Source organism: Ochlerotatus camptorhynchus, unplaced genomic scaffold (assembly GCF_037179485.1).
Source record: "Ochlerotatus camptorhynchus isolate MF236.1 unplaced genomic scaffold, CSIRO-AGI_Acam_v1.1 ptg000322l, whole genome shotgun sequence".
Taxonomy (NCBI): Eukaryota; Metazoa; Arthropoda; class Insecta; order Diptera; family Culicidae; genus Ochlerotatus; species Ochlerotatus camptorhynchus.
In genome coordinates, this window is record NW_027040810.1 from 159,584 (window position 1) to 181,145 (window position 21,562).

The 21,562-nt window shown below is 35.7% G+C and overlaps 1 protein-coding gene across 1 annotated transcript in view; it reads left to right on the forward strand.

The window, feature by feature from the left end:
• LOC135707878 (mucin-2-like) overlaps positions 1-21,562 on the forward strand; it is a 245,024-nt gene that overhangs the window by 119,689 nt on the left and 103,773 nt on the right. The window contains exon 7 of the mRNA XM_065229782.1: positions 11,630-11,808. Coding sequence (XP_065085854.1) covers positions 11,630-11,808 — 179 coding nt within the window. The remainder of the gene's footprint in view (positions 1-11,629; positions 11,809-21,562) is intronic.

The following is a 21,562-nucleotide window of genomic DNA, read 5'->3' on the forward strand; positions in this document are numbered from 1 at the left end:
TTAAAATTAACTATTGTATAACTATAGAATATTGTTATTTTTACAATAGTTGCAGTTGAAAAGAGGCTTATTAAAACAAAAAGAATCCTATTTTGAATTCATATGAAGAAGTATTATTGAAACAACCACATGCAATATGATTTCAACCGGAATTGTTTGTTTAAATACAATTAAAGTTTTTTTTGGTTCAATGCAAACCATTTTCTGTCCGTGTAGGATATTCTTTATTGCTGATACTACGCTAGTCAAATGTTAAAATATCTAGTTGACTGTTCGACACAAACTGTAATCAATCGGCTTGTAGATTAACAACTGTCGGTAAACAAGATTTGACAAATAAAAAAAATATTATCATATTACCTGTCACCATGTGATATGGTTAATTAGACAATAAGAATGAAAAAATAACATCCCTTCTAACGAGCAATTAGAATTCATAACAGCTGAGCATCAGAAGTCCGTTCAAAATTAACGAAGATAATAAAATAAAAAGTGAAAAATTGGGATTAGGTTAGGTGCTCGTAGCTACTCAAAAGGAAGAAAGGATTATTTATGGATATTAATAAATATAATACAGAGTTAAACATATATTCCACTTATTTGAAAAATCTGTATTTTAAAAAAAATCTGTAACCTGTATTTACAGATATCTGTATCAAAATTTTGAGAAAAATTTGTATCATTACAGATAAATCTGTATATGTGGCATCACTGGACGACGACGAAAGCACCCACATCGGCCGAAGGAAAGGCTTCCCGCAATCGAAAGCATGACTAGGCCGCATCGACTTGCACTGGTGTGGCCACAATTTGAAAAACAACCGGCTCTTTTCAGGGCTACCAATTCAAAAACGGAAAGAGTTAAGAACTAAATGATCAACATATTTGTTGCGTCCACTAGCGGTCCTACGTCAAGCTTCCGTTCGTACCCATAGACACAGACCCTTCCACTTTTTGAGCATATTTCATTTATTAAAGAGATCCTTGTACACTAATTAAAATATTTTCCGCATCATAATAAATTGATATAAGCAAATTGATTATCAATCTAGACTATTTAAGAGATTCGCAGCGATATTAGCTTGAAATACAGAGCGTAAACATTTCGGGATATACCTACTTAGTGTATTGTGGAACGTCATGAGAAGTAATTCGAATAATAATACATTAAAACAGCAAAAAAGGTTATCTTCCATTTAATTCCACTTAATTAATTTTGGTATCCACGACAGATTCGTATTTCGAATACAATGTGCAGTCAACTACAACGTGTATAATCAGAACCTACCAAACTAATAATAACCAAAGATTTAAGTAAAATAAAGGAGAAAAATCTATTCAAATCTCTATTAAGGAAAAATTCCCAAAGGCTTGGTAGCCATCATAATGAAGTAATGAAATTATTTAAGCATTCCGCTAACAACCCAATTTCATTACTTCATAATAATACAAAAAACACTCCTGCGCTAAAAAATAATCCCTCAAATTTAATTTCGCTCATACCTACTATAAAATATAAAATTTTATTAATTCTCAAATTTTAATCACCATTAGTATGTAGATATGATATTCTATTGTAAGGTGGCACTTTTTTACATTCAAAATGGTAAATTTTTATTTTTACTGGAGTGAGCAAAAACAATCAGAGAGATTATTTTTAGCCCATGAGTGCGAAATGCACAATAATTTTTGATTTTTAAATTATTTGAAAACAAAATAGCGCCAATAATATTCAAAACGCATGAATGGACTTAAAATCGATATAACTGATCAAAACTTTGACCAACATGGTATTTTTTATAATTTTTTATAAAATTGAAGATTTTTTAAGAAATTTTACTGAATTTAATTTTTGAAGAAAATTCTTTAAATAAAAAATGTTACAACCATATTGAATAACTTTGAACTAAACTGATCTCAATATTTAAACTTAGGCGGCCTTGTGGTCACTTCTAACCAAACCGCATAAAAACTTTCGCAACGAAAATAGACAATAGACGCAACGAAAATAGTCGATTCAATACGAAATTAGCCACAGATTTGAATTAAATTCCAGAGCTTCGAATGAAGAACAGACAAAATTTCCAACAACAATGATAACATTTTTTGTGATATAAAAAAAAATTGGTCGCTACTATTAAATCATATTTTCCAACAAAATTGTTAATTAGCCGCTTCTTCCAATAAAATGGTCACAGTTTGTAAAAAAAACTTGGCTCGACTTTCAGAGAAAGTTTTCACATCTTCTTACAAAATGAACACACATTTCCATCAATTTCAACGCAAATGTATACAGCTTTTTTCCAAATATATAAGTTGATAATATGTTTTCAAAGAAATTGGCCACAAATCAAGCTCCTCCCCTTGGCTAGTTTTTGCACCTTGCTGTTTGTGGGCGGGCTTAATTTCATGCTTTATAGTGGAGTGTTGGAGACGGTGGGTTTATGGCCGGTATTGCTGGCTCATGCCGCGATAGAATGGTGCCATGAGCAGGCAATGGGGATTACTAAACTTCCCCTCTCTGATGAACCACTACATGAGAAAACCAAAGATCTAGTCCAGCAGTGATAGTATCACATGTGTTACTCCTTTGTTTGCGAGCCGCATTGTAGTACGCTTACGTATAGGCACTGACGTTGAGTGCGATACTGGCGGGATTTGCCGCAAATCATTTTTTTTTTATTTATTTGGGTTTGCAAGGGAATTATACTATTGAAATATTTCAGTAAGTGGCCAACGGTGCTCCTTCTATTTGCGTGACAAGCTTTCAGTGTTGTTTTCATTGAAGTATTACAGGGAACAATGTTAAACACCATTTTTGTACATGGTATTGTAACTAATCTTATATGTGCTTCATTTTGATGTGGGATAAGTGTTTGAACTATGGCTCGGGATTTCCACTGTGGCGTGCTTCTATTGTGACATACCCATATGTATTTTTGTGGTGCCACATAGTGGAAGCGTGTGAGCATAGTTGGAGCATATACCCTATATAATTTAAAAATCAGCTAGGATACTAACTTCAAAATGAAGCATTTTAGTCACATGAAGGTGTTACCTGGGTCGAACTACGATATAATAAATAGGTATAGGTCAAAATTAAAAGTACTTGAAACACGTTTAATTTTAGATTACAAACACAAGTGCAGGTACTTAATAAAGCATGGGTTATAATTGATCAGGTGAATTAGAGATTTCAATAATTTATTAAATTAGAATAATGAGATATTATAATCATCAAACGAACGTAAATAAGAAAATTCAGAAAGTCTAATTACATTAGGTAGATTAACAAAAGAATTAGGATGCGGGGGGTCCTCTTAGGGCGGCAACTAACCTTCAAAGTTGTAGAATAAATCTTCCTATTTAGTCTTGAACTTCAATAAGAAAACGCAAGCAGACCAAAACCATTAAACAGATTAACAAGGAGAAGAATAGTTAGGAAATAAGTAAAAATAAAGGTATGTGACAGTTAATAACATTAATATTTTTTTGTAGGCATTGTATACCCCTGAGTTAATTGTACTCGATTACTATAGTATTCTCTGAATACGCGAAATCTCTGATATATGCGGTTAAAGCACTTGAGTTAACTTATTTCTTAGTGTTCAAGTACTTACATTTGCCTACTTACAGCAGTCAATGATAATCTATGAATTAAACCCTACGTGACTGTAAAATAGATCTTCTCTTATGTGGTATTGACGCATCGATGCATGTTTAACTTTTCGCGGCTATCGGATTCAACGCGCCTACGTCTACGGAGCTTACGCAGAAGTGATTCGCAATTCGGTTCTCTTGATAATAAGCCTCGCTTCGGTTGTCTCGCACGGCTTTCGGAATTCGCGCGGTTTTCGTAACATACAAAATTTAGATATTCCGTTCGAAACGGATTTACCTATTCAATCGGTTTACTACGCGGATGTATCTACGCGGACACGTCACAGCATTTTTTCCATAACTATCTTGAAACAATACACACGGAATCCAGTGTTCAAGCTGCCAACATAGGCTAGTCCTTCTGCTGTATTGTCAAAGATAGACGCAAAATATATTCAAATGGGTCAAGTCTTAAAAACCAACCTGTCACGCAGCTCCAGCTTGATACCAAAAAAAAAATTGGCCACAAATCAAGCGGAATAATGGATTAGATCCTAAGTAACATTGATCGATTCTCTTCATCGATTCTCTTATAAAACCGTTTCTTGACTTGTTTGACTTGACTGGATTATAGTTTCTTTCATCGAACTGTGTGCTATAACTGATAATGTTTTTACATGGCCGTGGGGATACAACGAGAAAATTGACGAAGATAATCTGTCAATGCTACTTAGGACATAATCCATTGTTCGGCTTGAAATGTGAATGAGATGAACGGCTGATAACCGTCCTAGTGACTCTAAACAAAGCTGTGCACGATGGTCTCTCGCATTGGAAAAATATTAAGTTGCAAATACCGGAGAAGGAAGCACCAATGAGGATTACTACAATTCAAACATTTCCATCATCGGATGGGCTGCCTACAGTAACTACGGAAGGAATGGCAACTCAAGGGAGTTTGATGCATAAGAATTTCCCTATGATAACGATGGGATATGGAAACGTTATCACTTTAAGGCAATTTACCCAGGTTTCGGACACATGGGGTTACCATCAGCAGCACTATCACCGAAAAACAGAACATATCCAGTTTTGGACCGGGCATATTTCCATAGAAGAGAAGGGATCGAAGTGCATCAGTTTGTCCATCGCTAGTAGTAGCTTCAACAAAAAGTATTCCATCAGACTCTGTATCGGAATTTACAGTTGATCCAAATGCCACCAATATGTACTCCAACAATCCTGAAATAGAAAAATGAAGAAGATTTATACCCATATTACGGGAGATGAAGTGACCACTTCATGCACCCGTAATAGAGGTTTTATTTGATAATTTCGCTACTGTTCGTATTTTAGTTTTAAAATCAAACCTAAAAAGCCTTAAACAACCTAAATGTGGTTTAAAGTGAATGAGAGTGACCGATAAAGTAAGCTGTTTATCTCTCGGACTCCAATTCCCGCCTCAATTCGGAATCCGGCATTTTCGGTATTCGGGTCGATATATTTTCGGTATTTTTCGAAGTCTGAAATCGCCAAAAGTTTAAGAATGTGAAAGACTGCCTCCAAAAACTTGTAAATGTTTTCATATAGGCTTTCGATCTAATGTTGGGCCTACTAAACACAACCCACACTTTACCTCTCTTTTCCGAGCAGGATTTTACACAAAATTGAATGTATTGTTCATGTTATAGAACAGCGTTTCTCAATCTATGGGTCCCGGGCTGCCCTCAGGTAGGTTACAAAAATTCAGACAGCCTAAATGGTGTGTGGAAGCTCATATAGGGGAAACAGCCCTATTGTTGCGGTACGTTAGCAGCGTTAGAAGCCTATTGTTGTGTATGGAGGTATACACAACAATAGCACAGACAAACAGACGTAAATCTTTGAAAAAGTTTTTCTTGAAAACATAGTATCTCAAAACATATGACCTCAGTAACGACATTTCTGGGGCTTCTCGCGGAAAACCAAGCTTGCTTGCTAACTCGCAAACAATAGTGCATAAAAGTTCTATAGAATGTATAGAAACGTCAAAGTGATCCGATGCCAGCGCTGCGGCGAGTAGTTCGTGGAACTGATAATATTTAAATCAACCGTTAAATGCGTGAACGAAGATACACAATGAAGTGTTACGTCTGTTTGTCTGTGACAATAGGCTTCTAACGCTGCTAACGTACCACAACAATAGGGCTGTTTCCCCTAGTGAAAACAAATTCAATTTACTGAATTTAATAGTTTAATCAGCAAAATGCTGCAAAATGTCAGAATTTTAAATTGCTGAAAGATCAGTAAATAAATATTGCTGATGTTCAGTGAAAGGTTGCCATTTTGACAGAAGTTGAAATTGCTGAAAAATTCAGCAGCATAATTTTACTGGAACGTTTGCTGATCTTTCATCAAGCCTAAAATCAGCAAAATTTTGCTGATATTCAAAGATTTAAATTTGGTGTGCAGCTTCTGTAAAAGATCGTTGATACAAATATACGAATAATAAAGATAAAATCGCTAGACTCTTTTCCAAGTATCATTTATTAAATATAACCAGTATCCGAGCCAGTGTCCTACCTACATAATTTTATTTATTTGTAGTTTTTTTATACCTCTTCCTCCTCCTGCGGTTTGACCGGTGGTGTACGAATGCAAAAATACTTGCGACTGTGGTGCTAACAGTTTGACAGCTCTTTAACTGGGTGTTAGTAAGTTTATGTTAGCTGATTTTTGCGGTAAAAATATCGTTTGCTGTTTTTCAGTAAAGCATTGGATTGCTGATCATGATCCAGCAATTCGTTTTACTGATAATAAAAACTTAAATTTGGTGTGTATTATTATTGTCCTAATTTTATCAAAGGTTCAATGTTTGATCCCAATTATTAAAGGTTTAAAAAAAACTATTTTCATAATCTTCATACCATAATGTAGTGGGTATGCTCAGGACAATTTGGATCTCAATCAGAATCAGAATTAAATAAAAGCACCGAGGTGAATTTAAAACTATTTTTAGATTCACCAACATGCCCGTACACGGAGATGACCTACGCATCCAAGTGTGAAAACAAACGCATAAAAAACTAACAAGATTTTTTTTACATCACGTACGCCCAAGCGTTCTAGGCAGCGAGATAGATGCCTTTCCTTGATGAGAACTCACAATGCTAAAAATAGTCGAAGTGAATCTTTTACGCTGTTTACATTGCGCTTCTACATTCCTTGGGAATCGGCTTGCAAAAGTATATGAACAAATTCTGCAGATGTATGTGAGCATGGCTTGATCAGGTGTAAAAAAACAGGACGAATTGTTTTTCATAAATGAAAGATACTTCCAGATCATGTAAGATTTATTTATTACTGAATAAATCTTACATGATCTGGAAGTATCATTGTGATTCCAAATGAATACAAAATGGTAGGCTTGGAAAGCTATCAATAAAACAGCTGTGGAGGGTTTTAAAAAATGTGTACAGTATTAGTCACTTGTGTTGTTGTTTTTTGGTTGCTGATAACCTTACGTATTCGACTGTGGTGATTGTGCTGGTGCATGCATTCGGTCTTCAACGGTGCTTGCAAAACCATAAACTTACGAGTCTAACCTTGTTCGAATGAAAAAAAAACTGTAAACTTTCCCCTTTTTTAACTGTTTACATGGTATATGAACAGCCCCTATAGAGAATGACGAGATATTTCGACATTTGAAGAGAGACCAGAGTAGAATGACGAGATATTAGTGGAATAGTTTTTGGAAACAAATTTGAATCGCAATTAATGATAAGTTCGAAGCGCGTGTGATTTTTTTTTTGTTCTCTGGAGGTAAATTTGTGTGAGATCTTCCCTTATATTTATTATATTCTTCTCTTTATTCTTTAGCTATTACCAACTGTAGCTTTTCGCCTGTCCTCATAATATCAGTGGCAACATTTCAAAAGGGCGTAATTGCATTTGTAAACAATGGCTTTAGCCGTAGTTTTCTCGCAAATAAAAGCTCACTTATGAAAATTAATTACACCAACACGTAGAGGAATGTTTTCTCTACCAGCTAGCATTGCTGATTTGGAGGAGTGAGCTTTTATTTGCGAGAAATCGATGGCTAAAGCCATTATCTACAAAAGCAATTACGCTCCTTTGAAATGTTGGCACTGATATAGAATAAAAATCCGCATATAGTATTTATGTGTCCCAAACATGATTTTTTGCAATGTAATCAACAAATGATATCTATGTGATAGACACATAGGGGAAACAGCCCTATTGTTGCGGTACGTTAGCAGCTTTAGAAGCCTATTGTTGTGTATGAAGACCTCCATACACAACAATAGGCTTCTAACGCTGCTAACGTACCGCAACAATAGGGCTGTTTCCCCTACTTGCTTAGTATACACATAATGGCCATGTTTTGCCACACATACTATTCATATGAGGAGGTCACAATAATTATATTATTTATCGCATGTCAACCTTCCAACAGTTTTTTTTTTTTTTTTATCCATTTAATTTATTTGTAAGGCTCAACTATTAATTAAAACTCTACGGAGCCAAGAGTCAAGAGAATGAATAATTACAATTCATTTGAATTATTAAAACTAATCTGATCCAGTGCCCGAACGTGAAGAGCTGGGACGTAAGGTCTTCCTGGGCGGTGAACTATCGTTGGCATACTTCTGTTGTTTCTGCTGTTACTTCAGCAGTTTTGTATGCAGTTGAACGTGCTCAGTCCAGTTTCCAACCTTTTGCTGCTTTTGCGGTTGGTAGTGTAATACCGGTTGCTTCTGCTGCTGCTGGTTGTGTTGATTGTTCTGCTGTTTTCCGTGATCCAATTCAGCTTCCAGTGTTGTACCGATTTCTTCTTCTTCTTCCTCCTCCTCTAGCATCTCTATTTCCAAATCTATTGCCTGCTTCTCGACATTGTCTGACGAACTCGTTCCTGCGAGAACGGCAGCGAATGTGTTTTTTCCGTCTTCTTTTTTTTCGACACCTGCTCCGGTGTCTCTTGTTATTTTTACGTTCCTCCTTCCGCAAGACTTTTTTTGATGTCCCTCTTGTCCACAAGCAAAGCATTTCAATTTATTTCCATTGTAGAAAATTCTTCCTCTTCTGTTAAGGAAGTAGAGCGCTAGTGGAATTTCTTTCTCCACATCCATGTAAATTCCGTGGACACCAGTGAACAAATCCAGTTGATATCCGGGTGGATACTTTTCCCGCACACAGCGCTTAATCTTCCCAAATTTGATTAGTTCAGCAACAAGATCACGATCGGATACCTTCGGCGGTAGGTCAAACACCCGTACGTATTGGATGTTACAACCCGCTACCGACATGCAAACCTCCACTTGTGTTCCATTAGAATAATGGAACGTTTGCCTTTCATCGTTACAAGAGAGGGCTTCCCTCATGCCTTCCTCGGACTTGTATTTAATGAATACCGTCCTCTCCTCAGCATTCTTATACGCCGTGTCCATTTTTCCCTGATCACCGGTGAGGCCTTTCACGAAGCGGACCATCTCCGGTAGAGTTGGCTGGGCAGCATTATTCGGGAATATGAAAGCAATGGTATTCGTGACGGCTACTACACTCGACATTTCACCGTACTGTATAGCTATCAAAAGCAACCGAAAAAAAAAAACAACGCAGCGATCGAACAAAACGTCTATCGGCAATGAGATCTAATCTTCAACTGTGAACCTTCCAACAGTTGCACTGATTGACTGAAAGAAACGGTATTTCACATACGAAAAAAAAAATCAAATTTAATTCTTAGTGATCCGGGTCTTAATATGTACTTAACAAACATTTTGAAAAAAAATCTTGGAAAATTAAAAAAAAAAGTATTTAAATAGTGTTTTTTTTTGTTGCACGTGCTCAGTGTACTAGTCCGAGTTTTTAATTTTAATTAAACGCTTAGAAAAAACTATTTTGCACGTGACGTAATTCAACTTTGACGTAAAACATTAAACGTAATCAAACATGTCATATAAAATTAAGTGTTTCGAAGCTTTGACCGGATTGAATTTCTCGTTTCTTTCTACTTATTGTTACGTAAAGACCGCTTTCATGTGTCGGTCTCTCGGCACCGAAATTTATTGACATTTTCGTAATGTGTAGGGTAAACGCTCATATACACTCAAAAAATTTATCACATATCTCATGGATGAAAACCATGTGAATTTCACATAGCTTTCATGTGATCACATAGCTAAAAATCCCACCACAAAATCACATGAATATTGTGAGACCGATGAAAACCATATGAAAAATCATATAAAATTAACGTGATCGCATAAATGTTATGTGAAATTTAGATGAATTCCATTCAATTTGTTTATGGATGAAAATCATTTGCGTTTCCAATGGAAGGTACATGAACTATTTTCAGTGTAGTTGTGGTACGTTAGAAGCGTTAAGTTCCTACACTAATAAAATTCCGCACATTTTTATTGATGAATTTCCATGTAAAATTCCACATGATTTTCATGTGACCACACATAAACAGAATCCACCCAGAAGCACACATGAAATTTATGAGTCAAATGATTATGTCACGCTAAATCGATGAGAACTACCCCCCCCCCCCTATCGTGACGTTTTCCTATACCTAATGCATTGCTTGTCACAAAATCTTAGACCCCCCTCCATAGAGCGTGACATAATATATACATCAACCCTATGTGTCCGACACATAGATATCATTTGTTGATCACACTGCAAAAATTCATGTGTGGGACACATAAAAACAATCTGATATTTTATTAGTGTATAGTTGCTTATGGAGTCCAGTGCTGTTAATTTTCATATCATTCGATTGAAGATAACCCAATACAACCATTCAATCAGTTCTTTGAAAATTAATTCTCACATGAACATAATTTGAAGAGCCCATTTCTCATTCGAAGCTCATCGTCACTGTCAATTGTGAGTCACTCACTATCATTTGACATACGCCAGTGGAGTATGGAAGAAACCCTGCAAAATAGTCCCGAACAGACAAGTCGACCCGATGTTGAATCAATGTAAGGCAAATCTAAGATCGATGTCGACCCAATGCCGTGTTGTTGTCGGGTCAATTTTGTGTTTGTGTCGGGCCAATGTCGGGTCAACAATGTCGGGTAGAATTTTGGTTGGTGTCGGGTTGGCTTAGCTTTTTCGCCGGAATGTCGACCAGAGCTCCGTTTATGTGTAGGTTACATCAGGTAAGATGTATGATATTAAGCGTTTCTCAAATGAGAATGATCCATGCCTTCGTCAAATGACTCAGCAACTGATATCACTCATTCGAAGGAGGTCCCATTTCATAGTGGATAACTGCTTTTCTCATTTTTATCAAAAATGTTCAATTGATTTTGAGAATTTACAGCACTGATGGAGCCTCCATAAGCAACTATACACAGCAAAAAATTCTAAACATTAATTGTGATGTAAACATTCATTCACGTAAACTTGTAGTTCATTTCACCCAAACGAGCAACTTGTAAGCAATGTTTTTTACAAAGATGAGTATTTGTATACAATATTTGCAACACATGCTATGTGACGCTCCATTTATGCACTGACGCAAAAGAACGTAAGAATTTTATAAGAACCACTTATCAATTTTAGCCACAAGAAATCGGTATGAATTTGCCTTATGAAAAAATAATGATGACACAAAAATAATAAAACGGAGCAAACTGGAACCGAACCATGGACCATGTGTTGACCAGTCGTCTTTCAACGCTTGGGAAAATGAAATGGTTAAAGGCGTACAAATCTACCTCATGTTAGCCGAAAACCATTCGTAAGTCACGCTTATGAAATTCATATGTATCATTCATAAGTTTATTTACCCCAGTGTGTGCATCATATAAAACAGAAATTTACACTACTTTTTCGAACTGTGAACCCAACGCTTCTAACGTACCGCAAATATAGGAGGTATTGAGATGTGGGAGTGTCCATCTGGACAAATGAGTGTCCTGAAGATGAATTAAACCATTCCGACATAACATACTTGTTAAGTAGGTATAACCCAAATATTTATCTTTTTTACTTATTTTTCTTCTTACAGACTGTGCTGATTCCATCGCCGACAAGCTAGTCGAAAGTGCTAGAAAAGGGACATCGGATAATATCACTATTGTGGTAGTATTCTTCAAGGACCCCCATCTTATAGCCAAGTCATCCTGGCTGAATAAAATGGAAGCAGCATATGACAAAAATAATTCCAATAGTGCTTTTGATAATGATGTGAGTATATTTGTCATGTTAAACCCAAGCAATTACTAATTTTGAAGCGTGATAATGTACGATAGCTATAATGGAGGTTGACATAGTCGACGATAGGCATAATGAACGTTTTGCAGAATAGACGATAGGCATAATTAACATTTAAATAAAAAATCACAAAAATTTCCATTATCTCTCTCTCTCTCTCTCTCTCTCATGAGCTGTTCTTTGAGAACAATTTTAAACTCCTGTGTGGATGCATGATTTCTGTTATTTTCTAATGAGAGCCAAAGGCTTCGTTGGTTTTTTTATATGAATTTGTTTATGATGGGTTACCCGAGCAAAGTCCAGCATCAAAATGACAGCAAATTGAAATCAAGTTTTGATATCAACATCAAACTGAAATCATAATTTGATTTCAGTTTACACATTGACAAATTTCCCGAGCAAAGTCTGAGATCAAATGGAAATCTAAATGTGATGTTGTGATTTCGCTGATAATGATTACTCAGGTTGCTGTCATTTTGGTCGTTTTAACGGTTAAAATATCTAAATTGAGAGCAAAAAATCTTCCTGTGACATCACATTGAAAACTATTTCTGCTATCAGTGAGAGCAAACTGAAAACTAAATTTGATATAAGTTTTTCCTGTTGATAATGAAAACAAACCCGCAACAACATATGTTTTAAGAGCAAATGTACAGCAAAATGAAAACAAAATATGGTATAAAAATTGTGAATTGCGAAACTGAAATCAAATTATGATTTCAGTTTGATGTTGATATCAAAACTTGATTTCAATTTGTTGTCATTTTGATGCTGGACTTTGCTCGGGTTGATACCAAATTTAGATTTCATTTTGCTGTACATTTGCTCTTTAAAAATATGTTGTTGCGGTTTGTTTTCATTGCCTTAGCATTACATCAAATTGAATAATTGTTATGTTATCAACAGGAAAAATGGATAGCAAATTTGGTTTTCAGTTTGCTCTCACTGATAGCAGAAATAGTTTTCTATGTGATGTCACAGGAAGATATGTTTGCTCTCAATTTTGATATTTTAACCGTTAAAACGACCAAAACGACAACAACCTGAGTAATCATTATCAGCGAAATCACAACATCAAATTTCAGATTTCAAGGATTCAAGTCGACAAAAAACTTAATATTTGATTCTTTTTTTCATAATATTTATTTGATCAGCTCATTGTTTCTTATTGTTTCTTGTAGCTAAACGGAGCCGAGGGACTAATATTTTTTTCAATGCAATTATTCACATCTTGATTTTTTTACACTAATCTATTTTTCTTCTCCTCCAATCTTCTTCCGCTACTTTTCCATCGCTTCCTGTGTCACAAGATTCGCCCAATTTTCTGCCGTCAGTTCGGGTTCCGACTCCTCGTGCTGTATCTTGATTACTTCCTCGCACTTACAGCCGCTACACTAGCGCACATTGGGGCATTTTCATACAACCAGGCGGTCAAAAATATTTCTATCATTTTATCACAATTTCTGCTATTATTCTTGCTTTGTTTCATCAATGTAAGGTGTGCGTTATCACTTTTCAACATTTTCACGACCAACTTTCGAAAAGGGCATAACTTTTGATTAATTAAAATTTAATTTTTACGATTTTATAACGGTTACAGTTTCAAGCTTGTTTTCAGAGAATAAAATCTATTGAACAAAGACAACCTACCATGGTTTTATTGGGAGAAACACCGTAAAAAATAAAAAAAAAACCTTTTTTGGAAATATGTTTATTTTTTTCAACAAATCTTCTTTAAAAAAAATACAAAAAGCCATGATACAATAATCAAAATCAAATATGTTTCAACGAATTTCTTTTTATTCCTCTGTTACAATATCATCATGAACAAATTCTTCTTCAATTTCATCGACTGCTTTCATAAGTTCCTCCAAGGCATTGAAGTTATTAGTATCGACTACTGAATCACTTACAGAATTTTCAAATATCATGAAACTTTTCACGATGTTGAGATAATCCAGGGATACTTTTTTCTGTCGTCTTTTTGCCATCCAAATGGAACTGATCAGTGGGTCCGATTCATTAATGGCACGAATAAAGACATCATGTAAATTTTCTACTCTTGATCATTTTCTTGCATGATGGGTTCGATATTTTTTCAATTGTTTATGTTGACTTTCTGCTGCCTCTTCCGCTAATGAACCAAGTGGTGCTGGTGAATGTATGATTATTTCTCCGGCATGAGCGAGAACTTTATGCACGGTTGCAGGTATTTTGTACCAATTATACAATTTAAGATAGAGCCTATATGTTTCCTTGCAATATGCATCAAATTTTTCCGGGTTTATTGGCTCTTGGCAGTTAATAGCAATTAATATATTCCGGAATCTGAAAATTAACTCTTCATCAATGTTCAGCACGGAGCTTAGAAAGCTTGGGATTTCCAAATACTCTTCGACAAACGTTTCCTGTAGTACTGGTACCTGCTCCACCCGATCGTGGTTGATCTACTCTTTTTCGTAAAGCTGTGTCGTCACATGTTTTTTTCTTTGTTCATACAGTTCTTTGAACGGTTTCGTTACCTTCCATTTTTTGATATCCATTCTGTATGCAATATGCAAAAGGCATTCGAAAAATCTTATCCAAGCATGAAGTGGAGATATGCCGTAATGCAAGGCTTCTTCGTTTGATATAAATCCTTCCTCGAATTTCTCTGCATCATTCATTACATTTGGTGTTGCCCCACATATTGGACAATTCTGCATCGACGAATTTCCAGTGATATAAGTTAAGACTTTTCCGTCTATCATACTGAGGACAAAATCAAAATCAACAAGTATAAACTTGTCGTTTGAGAGTTCAATTTTCACTGGCGTTAGTTCACTCATTTCTTTTTCTACATCCTGTTTTGTAGCCAGAATAACTTCTTTACTCTCTTTAATGAATTCAAGGATGAATGGCCTACAAAATCGAATACTTTGAGGCATGGGATTAAACCACATAATTTCCTTTCGATCATTGTACATGAACAACTGAATTGGTGTTAAAGTGGACGAAAATACATCTGAATCGTCCTGACATCCTTCTGGTAGCACTTGATGATATTGCGAATATCCAGTTGATCCGTCCATACCCCAGCTACATAGAAGAACCAGTTCCGTAGAAACTAGATCGTTGCTATCCATATACTCGTTGAGCTCTGCATCAATTATTTGGACGATTCGTTTCACTGTATTTTCCATCAGCGCCTGGAGTTTCACTCTTATTTTCAATGCACTTTCTTCGATGAATTCACTAGGAGGGGCGCATATTTTTTTCACTGCTCCGATCACATAGTAAGGTGGAAATCTTGAAGGTGATTCACTATGTATTACTTCGTATTGAAATCTACTCAATCCAGCCTCGATAAGTACACTAAAAGCCTCTTCTGGTGACATCATTCCTCGTTGATCAGTTAGTTGAGCAAGCATGGTTTTAGAGCTTTTTTGGTTTTTTTAAAATATGCCCAATAACTTTAACTAAATTAAAATCCTTTCGATTATAAGCGGTTCGTCTTGCAAATAACAAAGCTTTCTCGATGGTATCGAATTTTGGATCAACTGCTTCTTTATCGATGACGCGACGTTTTCCTCTTTCACTCAAATCCAAGAAAGGTTTTGAAGGTCGTCCACGTTTTGTTCCCGAGGCCGAGGTTGAGGCAACACATTGCTCCTGTTCGATGAATTCCTCGTTAAATTAAAGTTAAATTTTCATTAATGTTCAATTATTTTTTTTCTATTTTTATTTTTTATTTTTTTTTGTCTCCATCAAATTTCCAAATGGATTTTATTTTTGGAAAGCTTATTAAATTACCTTTCCAACGATGCATAATGATGTGGTAGTTATATGATAAATAGTGGATGAAATTTTATTTGAGTTGTAGTGTATTTTTGCGGCAAAATTTGTACTTTTCTTACTCTTTTTTGACTTCGACATCCGATATCTCAGAAACTAAAACTGCTAGAAGCTTGAAACTTTCAGATTTTCTTAGTTGAAATGTTTACTATCGACCAAAAATAACGAAATAAGGATTAGTGTAAGTCGATTTTTTGATTTTTGACCGCCTGATATCTGATAGTGTAGCGTACGTAGTGTTTTATTTTTTCCTTTCCCCATGCCCATCCTTTCGTTTTCCCTCTTCCGGTTGCTCCGCTAGGAACAAGAATTCATCCGGTGGTCCTCCGCATTACTCAGGAAGCGTTTATCCTTTCTATTTCCGATTGAGGAAATTAAGCGAGGAGAAAATCACCTTTTGTCCATGTAAATACCTCTCACACCTGTATGCATATCCAGGCCCGGCTCTGGTAGAAATTTTTGCTAGATGACACTTTCCTGACAACTCCGGTGGCAAATCGTACACAAGAACGTATTGAACGTTGCCCTTCGCATGCGACATTCGTATGTCCACTGCTTTTCCATCAGCATAATGGAAAGTTAATTGCTCCGGGTTATGCATCAAGGCATAATGCTTACTTGCTTCAGATACAAATCTGATTAAGCTCGCCTTTTCCTACGCATTGCGATATGTGGCGATCAAATCAACAGGATTCGCGTTCAATGATTTAACGAATGATGTAATCTCGCCCATCGTTGGCTTCGCTGAATGATTGGAATAGGCAAAACACAAGTGTTTTTTATTATTTATTTTTTTCTTGATTTCTTTTCCGTCGATCTTGTGCACCAATGCAACCGACGCCAGGAAGGCAGCGCCCACACCTGGACCCTACCTATTGACCCATCAACTATTGAACCGGGGACCAACGGCTTTACTTAGAGATGTTATGCCTCAGAACATCCCGGCGGCGCCGACTGGGATTGTAACCAGGCCTGCTGGGGTGAGAGGTAATCACGCTTACCACTACACCACCGGCGCCGCTTTTTCTTTTTTTTTTTTTTTTATTTTGCACATATCGAAATTTATGCTTACAACGAACGGTGACGGCAAAGTGCACTGACCTAAAGCCCTACAGTAAAAGTATGGACGTCTGTTAAAAGTTGTTCCAATCGAACTGTCAAAATGCACCGCTTTGCTCGATTGGAACAGCTTTTTTTCAGTTTTGTGGTGACAGTCGTCCATACTTTTACTGTAGGGCTTTACACTGACCGACTGCAAACAAATAATAATGCGCACACAAAAATACCGTGATCGAGTAAACAACTACTATCGATAGCAAGATCGACACCGAGAGGAACAAGTGCTGCTTTGTTCACATCTAAAAGCGAACTAAAATATTTGATTCTTTAAATCATAAAGAACATTATTCCTGGGCTTTGAAGAGCTTTTGAGATCTTATACTTAAAAATTTATCAAAGTTCTGAGCTTTGCGAAAATTTGTACTTCGATGAGCTACGTACACGTACGTACAGGTGAAAGAGGGCGTCATTAATTTTCAAAAATGCGAAAGCAGTGTTTTCGTTCAAAACCAAAATTACGTTCAAGAAAATGTGTTCTTTGCATTCTACTTGCTTACCGAAACACAATGAACAAGTTTTCATTGACAGAATTTCGGTTTAAATCGTAAAACTGCTTTTGAGTTTCTAAAAATCAATAACGTCATCTTTCCCTACTGTCTACTTAGTAAATGGACAACCCCATTCTACTATTCTACAACGGTTTTCTAAATTCTTATTTTTTCTATAAACGCTTTACTGTGGGAATTGGCCCCTCAGATTTCCCCATTGATGCCTATAAAGCCAACATATACCATCAGTGTACCAATTACCGCTGATGTTCGAATTACCACCAATTGGTGCTAAAACTGTGACATTTAAAATCTATATACGCAAATATAATTGTGGTTTGCTGATTCATGCCCTGAGATCAGGGTCAGGGCTGGCAAATGTCATTTTCAATGAAAGATCTCACGCGATATTTACAGAGATACTTCTGTCACTATCACGGGATGAGAAAACGATGACAGAGATTTTATTCAAAATCTCATCGATTTTTTCGTCATGACAGAACGTGACAGTGTTGTTATCATCGTGATTACTAGCTCATGTATTGCTATTAAAGTTGCTTGTACCGAGGAAATCTTAAAAATATATTCACTCTACCGATTACATACGGTTACTTGCTTAAATTCATCTAAATCAGTTAGAAATGTTGATGTCAAAACGGTATAAGAATTATTCTCATGAGTGCTTGATCATTGGAAAATGACAAGAAAGCTAATGATCGGTCGCTTCGTCTCATGATAGTGAGAGGGCCTGTTTTCTCATTGTCACATGACAGCTGTGATATTTACCAGCTCTGATCAGGGTTGCTTCCACCCACTTCGCTATAAAACATGATTTTTTGATTTATTAAATCATTAGATTTGATAATAATATTTTGTGCTTGTAAGTTACAAGACGAGTTTTTTGTTTTGTTTTACATTATGGTTACTTAACAAGACGAGGTTGAACAGTGTGTGTTTGACACATGAATCCTGTCAATTTCGCGTTCAGAGAGTTACAATAAGCGATTTTATGATTCGTGTGCGCTTTTCAAACTCTTCTTGTAGCATAAAAGTTCAAAATATCTTTATAGCATCAAATGATGCCATAATATCGAAAAACATTTCTTATAGCGAACTGAGTGGAAGAAACCCTGCTTAACAGTATGAAGTTTAATGCCTAACATTATGTTATCGTATATTATGCCTAATTTATTTTTGCCTAACGTCTGTATGCCAAGCGTATTTATGCCTAACGGGGTACACCCATCATGTCTTTAGTGTCGTACAGAACCATCACACATATTTATTATGTTGCAAAGTAGACGTAATATTTAATAAAAAAAAAAAAATGTCCCGATTAATGGATCGTCTGGTATTCGGTGCATTACGCTATTTGGATTGCTTTATATTTTATTTTTAACAGTTTTGATTGTCACGCTTTTCAGCATTCGCTTCGTAATTTGGGACTTAAACCAGTTTATTCCTTAGCATAAGTTATATGTTTAGTGCATTTGCACCAAGAATCATGTAAAGTAATAAAGTATCGAAACAGATTTAAATTTCCCAGTTACTTTTTTGTTTTCCAATTAACTCTGAAACAGTAGGCTGTGGAATTATGAGAGTTCTTTATTTTTTTGAGATAAACAACTTTGCTGAAGACGTCAAGTCTCCATAATGTCCCAAGCGCCTTAAGAAGTTAGAAGTTGGCGTCATCTATGCGGATGAGTTTTGAACTACCTGTTTATGTCAATAGATGGTCCTTATAATAATAAATCACTTTACTAAAGACACCAATTCTCGGAAATGCTTCATTTCGGAGTTATTAATATTTTATGGAGTGTTCAATAGAGATTTTCACATCCGGTTTTATTGGTGCGATATGGGAGAGCGTGTTAGTAAAAATTAGAGGAAAATACATAAGAAATCGTTGTCAAACTCATTTTGACCGATCTAATTTCATATATTTAGTCAGAGAAACAACTTTACACGGTGATGCACTCGCTAGTGTGCGTGCGTTAAACGTCACTAATCTCTATAGCCCTTGCCGTGATAAGTTCGTTCACTTCAATAAAGTTGGTTTAAATAGTTCAAACTTTGACTTTTAATAAGATTGAAACAGTTCTGTATTCCTTTGTTCTGTGTTTCATTTGCATCAGGAAAACTATAAGGTGATAGTTGATAGTTTAATAGCATGCTACAGTTGAAAGTTACATTGTAATTTTTTTCCTGAAATGGCAATACAGAAAATGAACGTGAAAATATATTATTCACTATTTTTTTTGTTTAAAAAAACACGGCTGAAAGATCAGCTTGGTTTAGTAGGAGGCTGTGGAATTGTCATATCTTTAGAAGAGTTGGGTATTTTCTTAAACATTCACCAATCCTGAAAATAAACCTGATTTTTTTTTCTTAGTTTTCCAATTAAACAATCTACAACCATTTGGACGTCTTCAAAAGAAAAAAAAACCTTTGTCGAAGACACGATAGAGACATGTTAGAGTAAAAATAAAGATGTTAAAAAAAAATTTGCTATTTTTTTTTTATTATTCAAGAAGAAGACCTTGATACGACCACCCATGTGAGTATCGCACGAGTTAAAGAGTGCAACGGGAAGGACGGTAGGTGTAGAGACCTTGGGGTTGGTCCCTAGATACGCCAACTTAGCGGAAAGGACGGTTTAAGCACCGAACAATTACAATTACAAAAGTCCATAGTGTGATTAAAAAAATGTAAATCCAAATATAACGTGATCATCAATTAGAACAGAGAAAAAGATATAGAATTAAAATGTAAATAAAGTGTAGAAGCTACGAAATGTGCATCCATTTTCTTGTTTTCGTTCGAACCGTATTTTTCATACAATTTTTTTTAATAGAACAACGGTTCGAACGAAAACTTGAATATATATGGTAACAGAGTAGAGTGCAGCATTAATTGATGGGGTTAGGTTAAGGTCTATCATAATATCATCCATAATGGATCCAACCCTTGCGTGACGTATTATTTCTTCATTATATGTTTTATTAATTTATTTATTGCTTCATTAACATCACATTCATTTTTTTTTATTCATTTATGAATTTCAATATCCTTTTAATTTATTTATTCTGGAGATGAACTAGTCTTTGGCTAAAAATCACGTTAATAAAGTAAAAAAAAATCTTTTGTGACCGTCATAGATAATGCTCCTGTTGCGTAGGTTCTTTTATTATTCTATTTAATTCATTAAGCTTACAGTTACAGTTTATAATTATTTGTGAAAGATTTTATTTTTAAGGTATTAGGTAATCATCATATTCTGCTTTTGCGTGAATTTTCCGACCGCATTTTTTATTCATGTTTTTTTCATCAAATTGCTTTATATTTTCATTTTCTGACGGATCTTATACACTAAGTTTAGTAGCCCGGGTTTTACTGAGATCTCAGCAATTGACGCAGCAATCAACCATTACTTTTGCTGAGATCTCATGTCGTTTTCGTTTTTGCGGTGTAGCACCGGTGTAATGTAAGCATAAATTTGTTTGTAAACAAAGGTGCATCCAATATATACTAAAGCCTTCTAGTCTGAGTACTGCGACCTCAGTCGATTTTATTTTTCAAGTGAGCTAGAAAACATCTTGAAAATCTTCCGAAGTTTCAAATTGTTTTGCTGAAACAGCTCTCGAAATTGTATATACATGCTGCCAAATAAACTCTTGGCTCCAATGACATTTATATTAGGTCTGGACCAAGGTGGCTACATATAGGTGTTCTAATGTGTCAAATTCGTGATTCAGCCATGTTGGATTTTTGTATGGGACAGCGACCGAGTTTGTTTACAATTTGCTCTAAAACCGCATTTTCCCCCTCGCGACCTCCTCGCCTATATAGTGACAAAGCTGTATCACCATTTATATACCCACCATGGTCTGTACCAACAGGCAGCTTGCTGGTATTAGAAGCAAAAATGTTGTAAACATTGCTGAACATCTGCGAACATATAGAAATACGTCACTGCCAACATACTGAGAACAGATAGAAATACGTCACTGCCAACCAATGAGGTACAGAAAGAGGTGAAGCAGATCGTGAAATATGGTTGTATTAGTAATCCAAAAAATCAACGTAAACGCAAGTAGTGACGTCACTAATTGCTTGTATCGTACAGGGGTTTTACTCACACAACTTAACCGATTGCTTCACCTCGGTAATCCAGCTCATTGACTGCCAACAGCTGTTTCGTGTAAAAAGATAAACATTGCAATAAAATACGAACACCACTAAACAATTGCACATTTCACTAACACCAATAACCCCTTTGGCCCAGA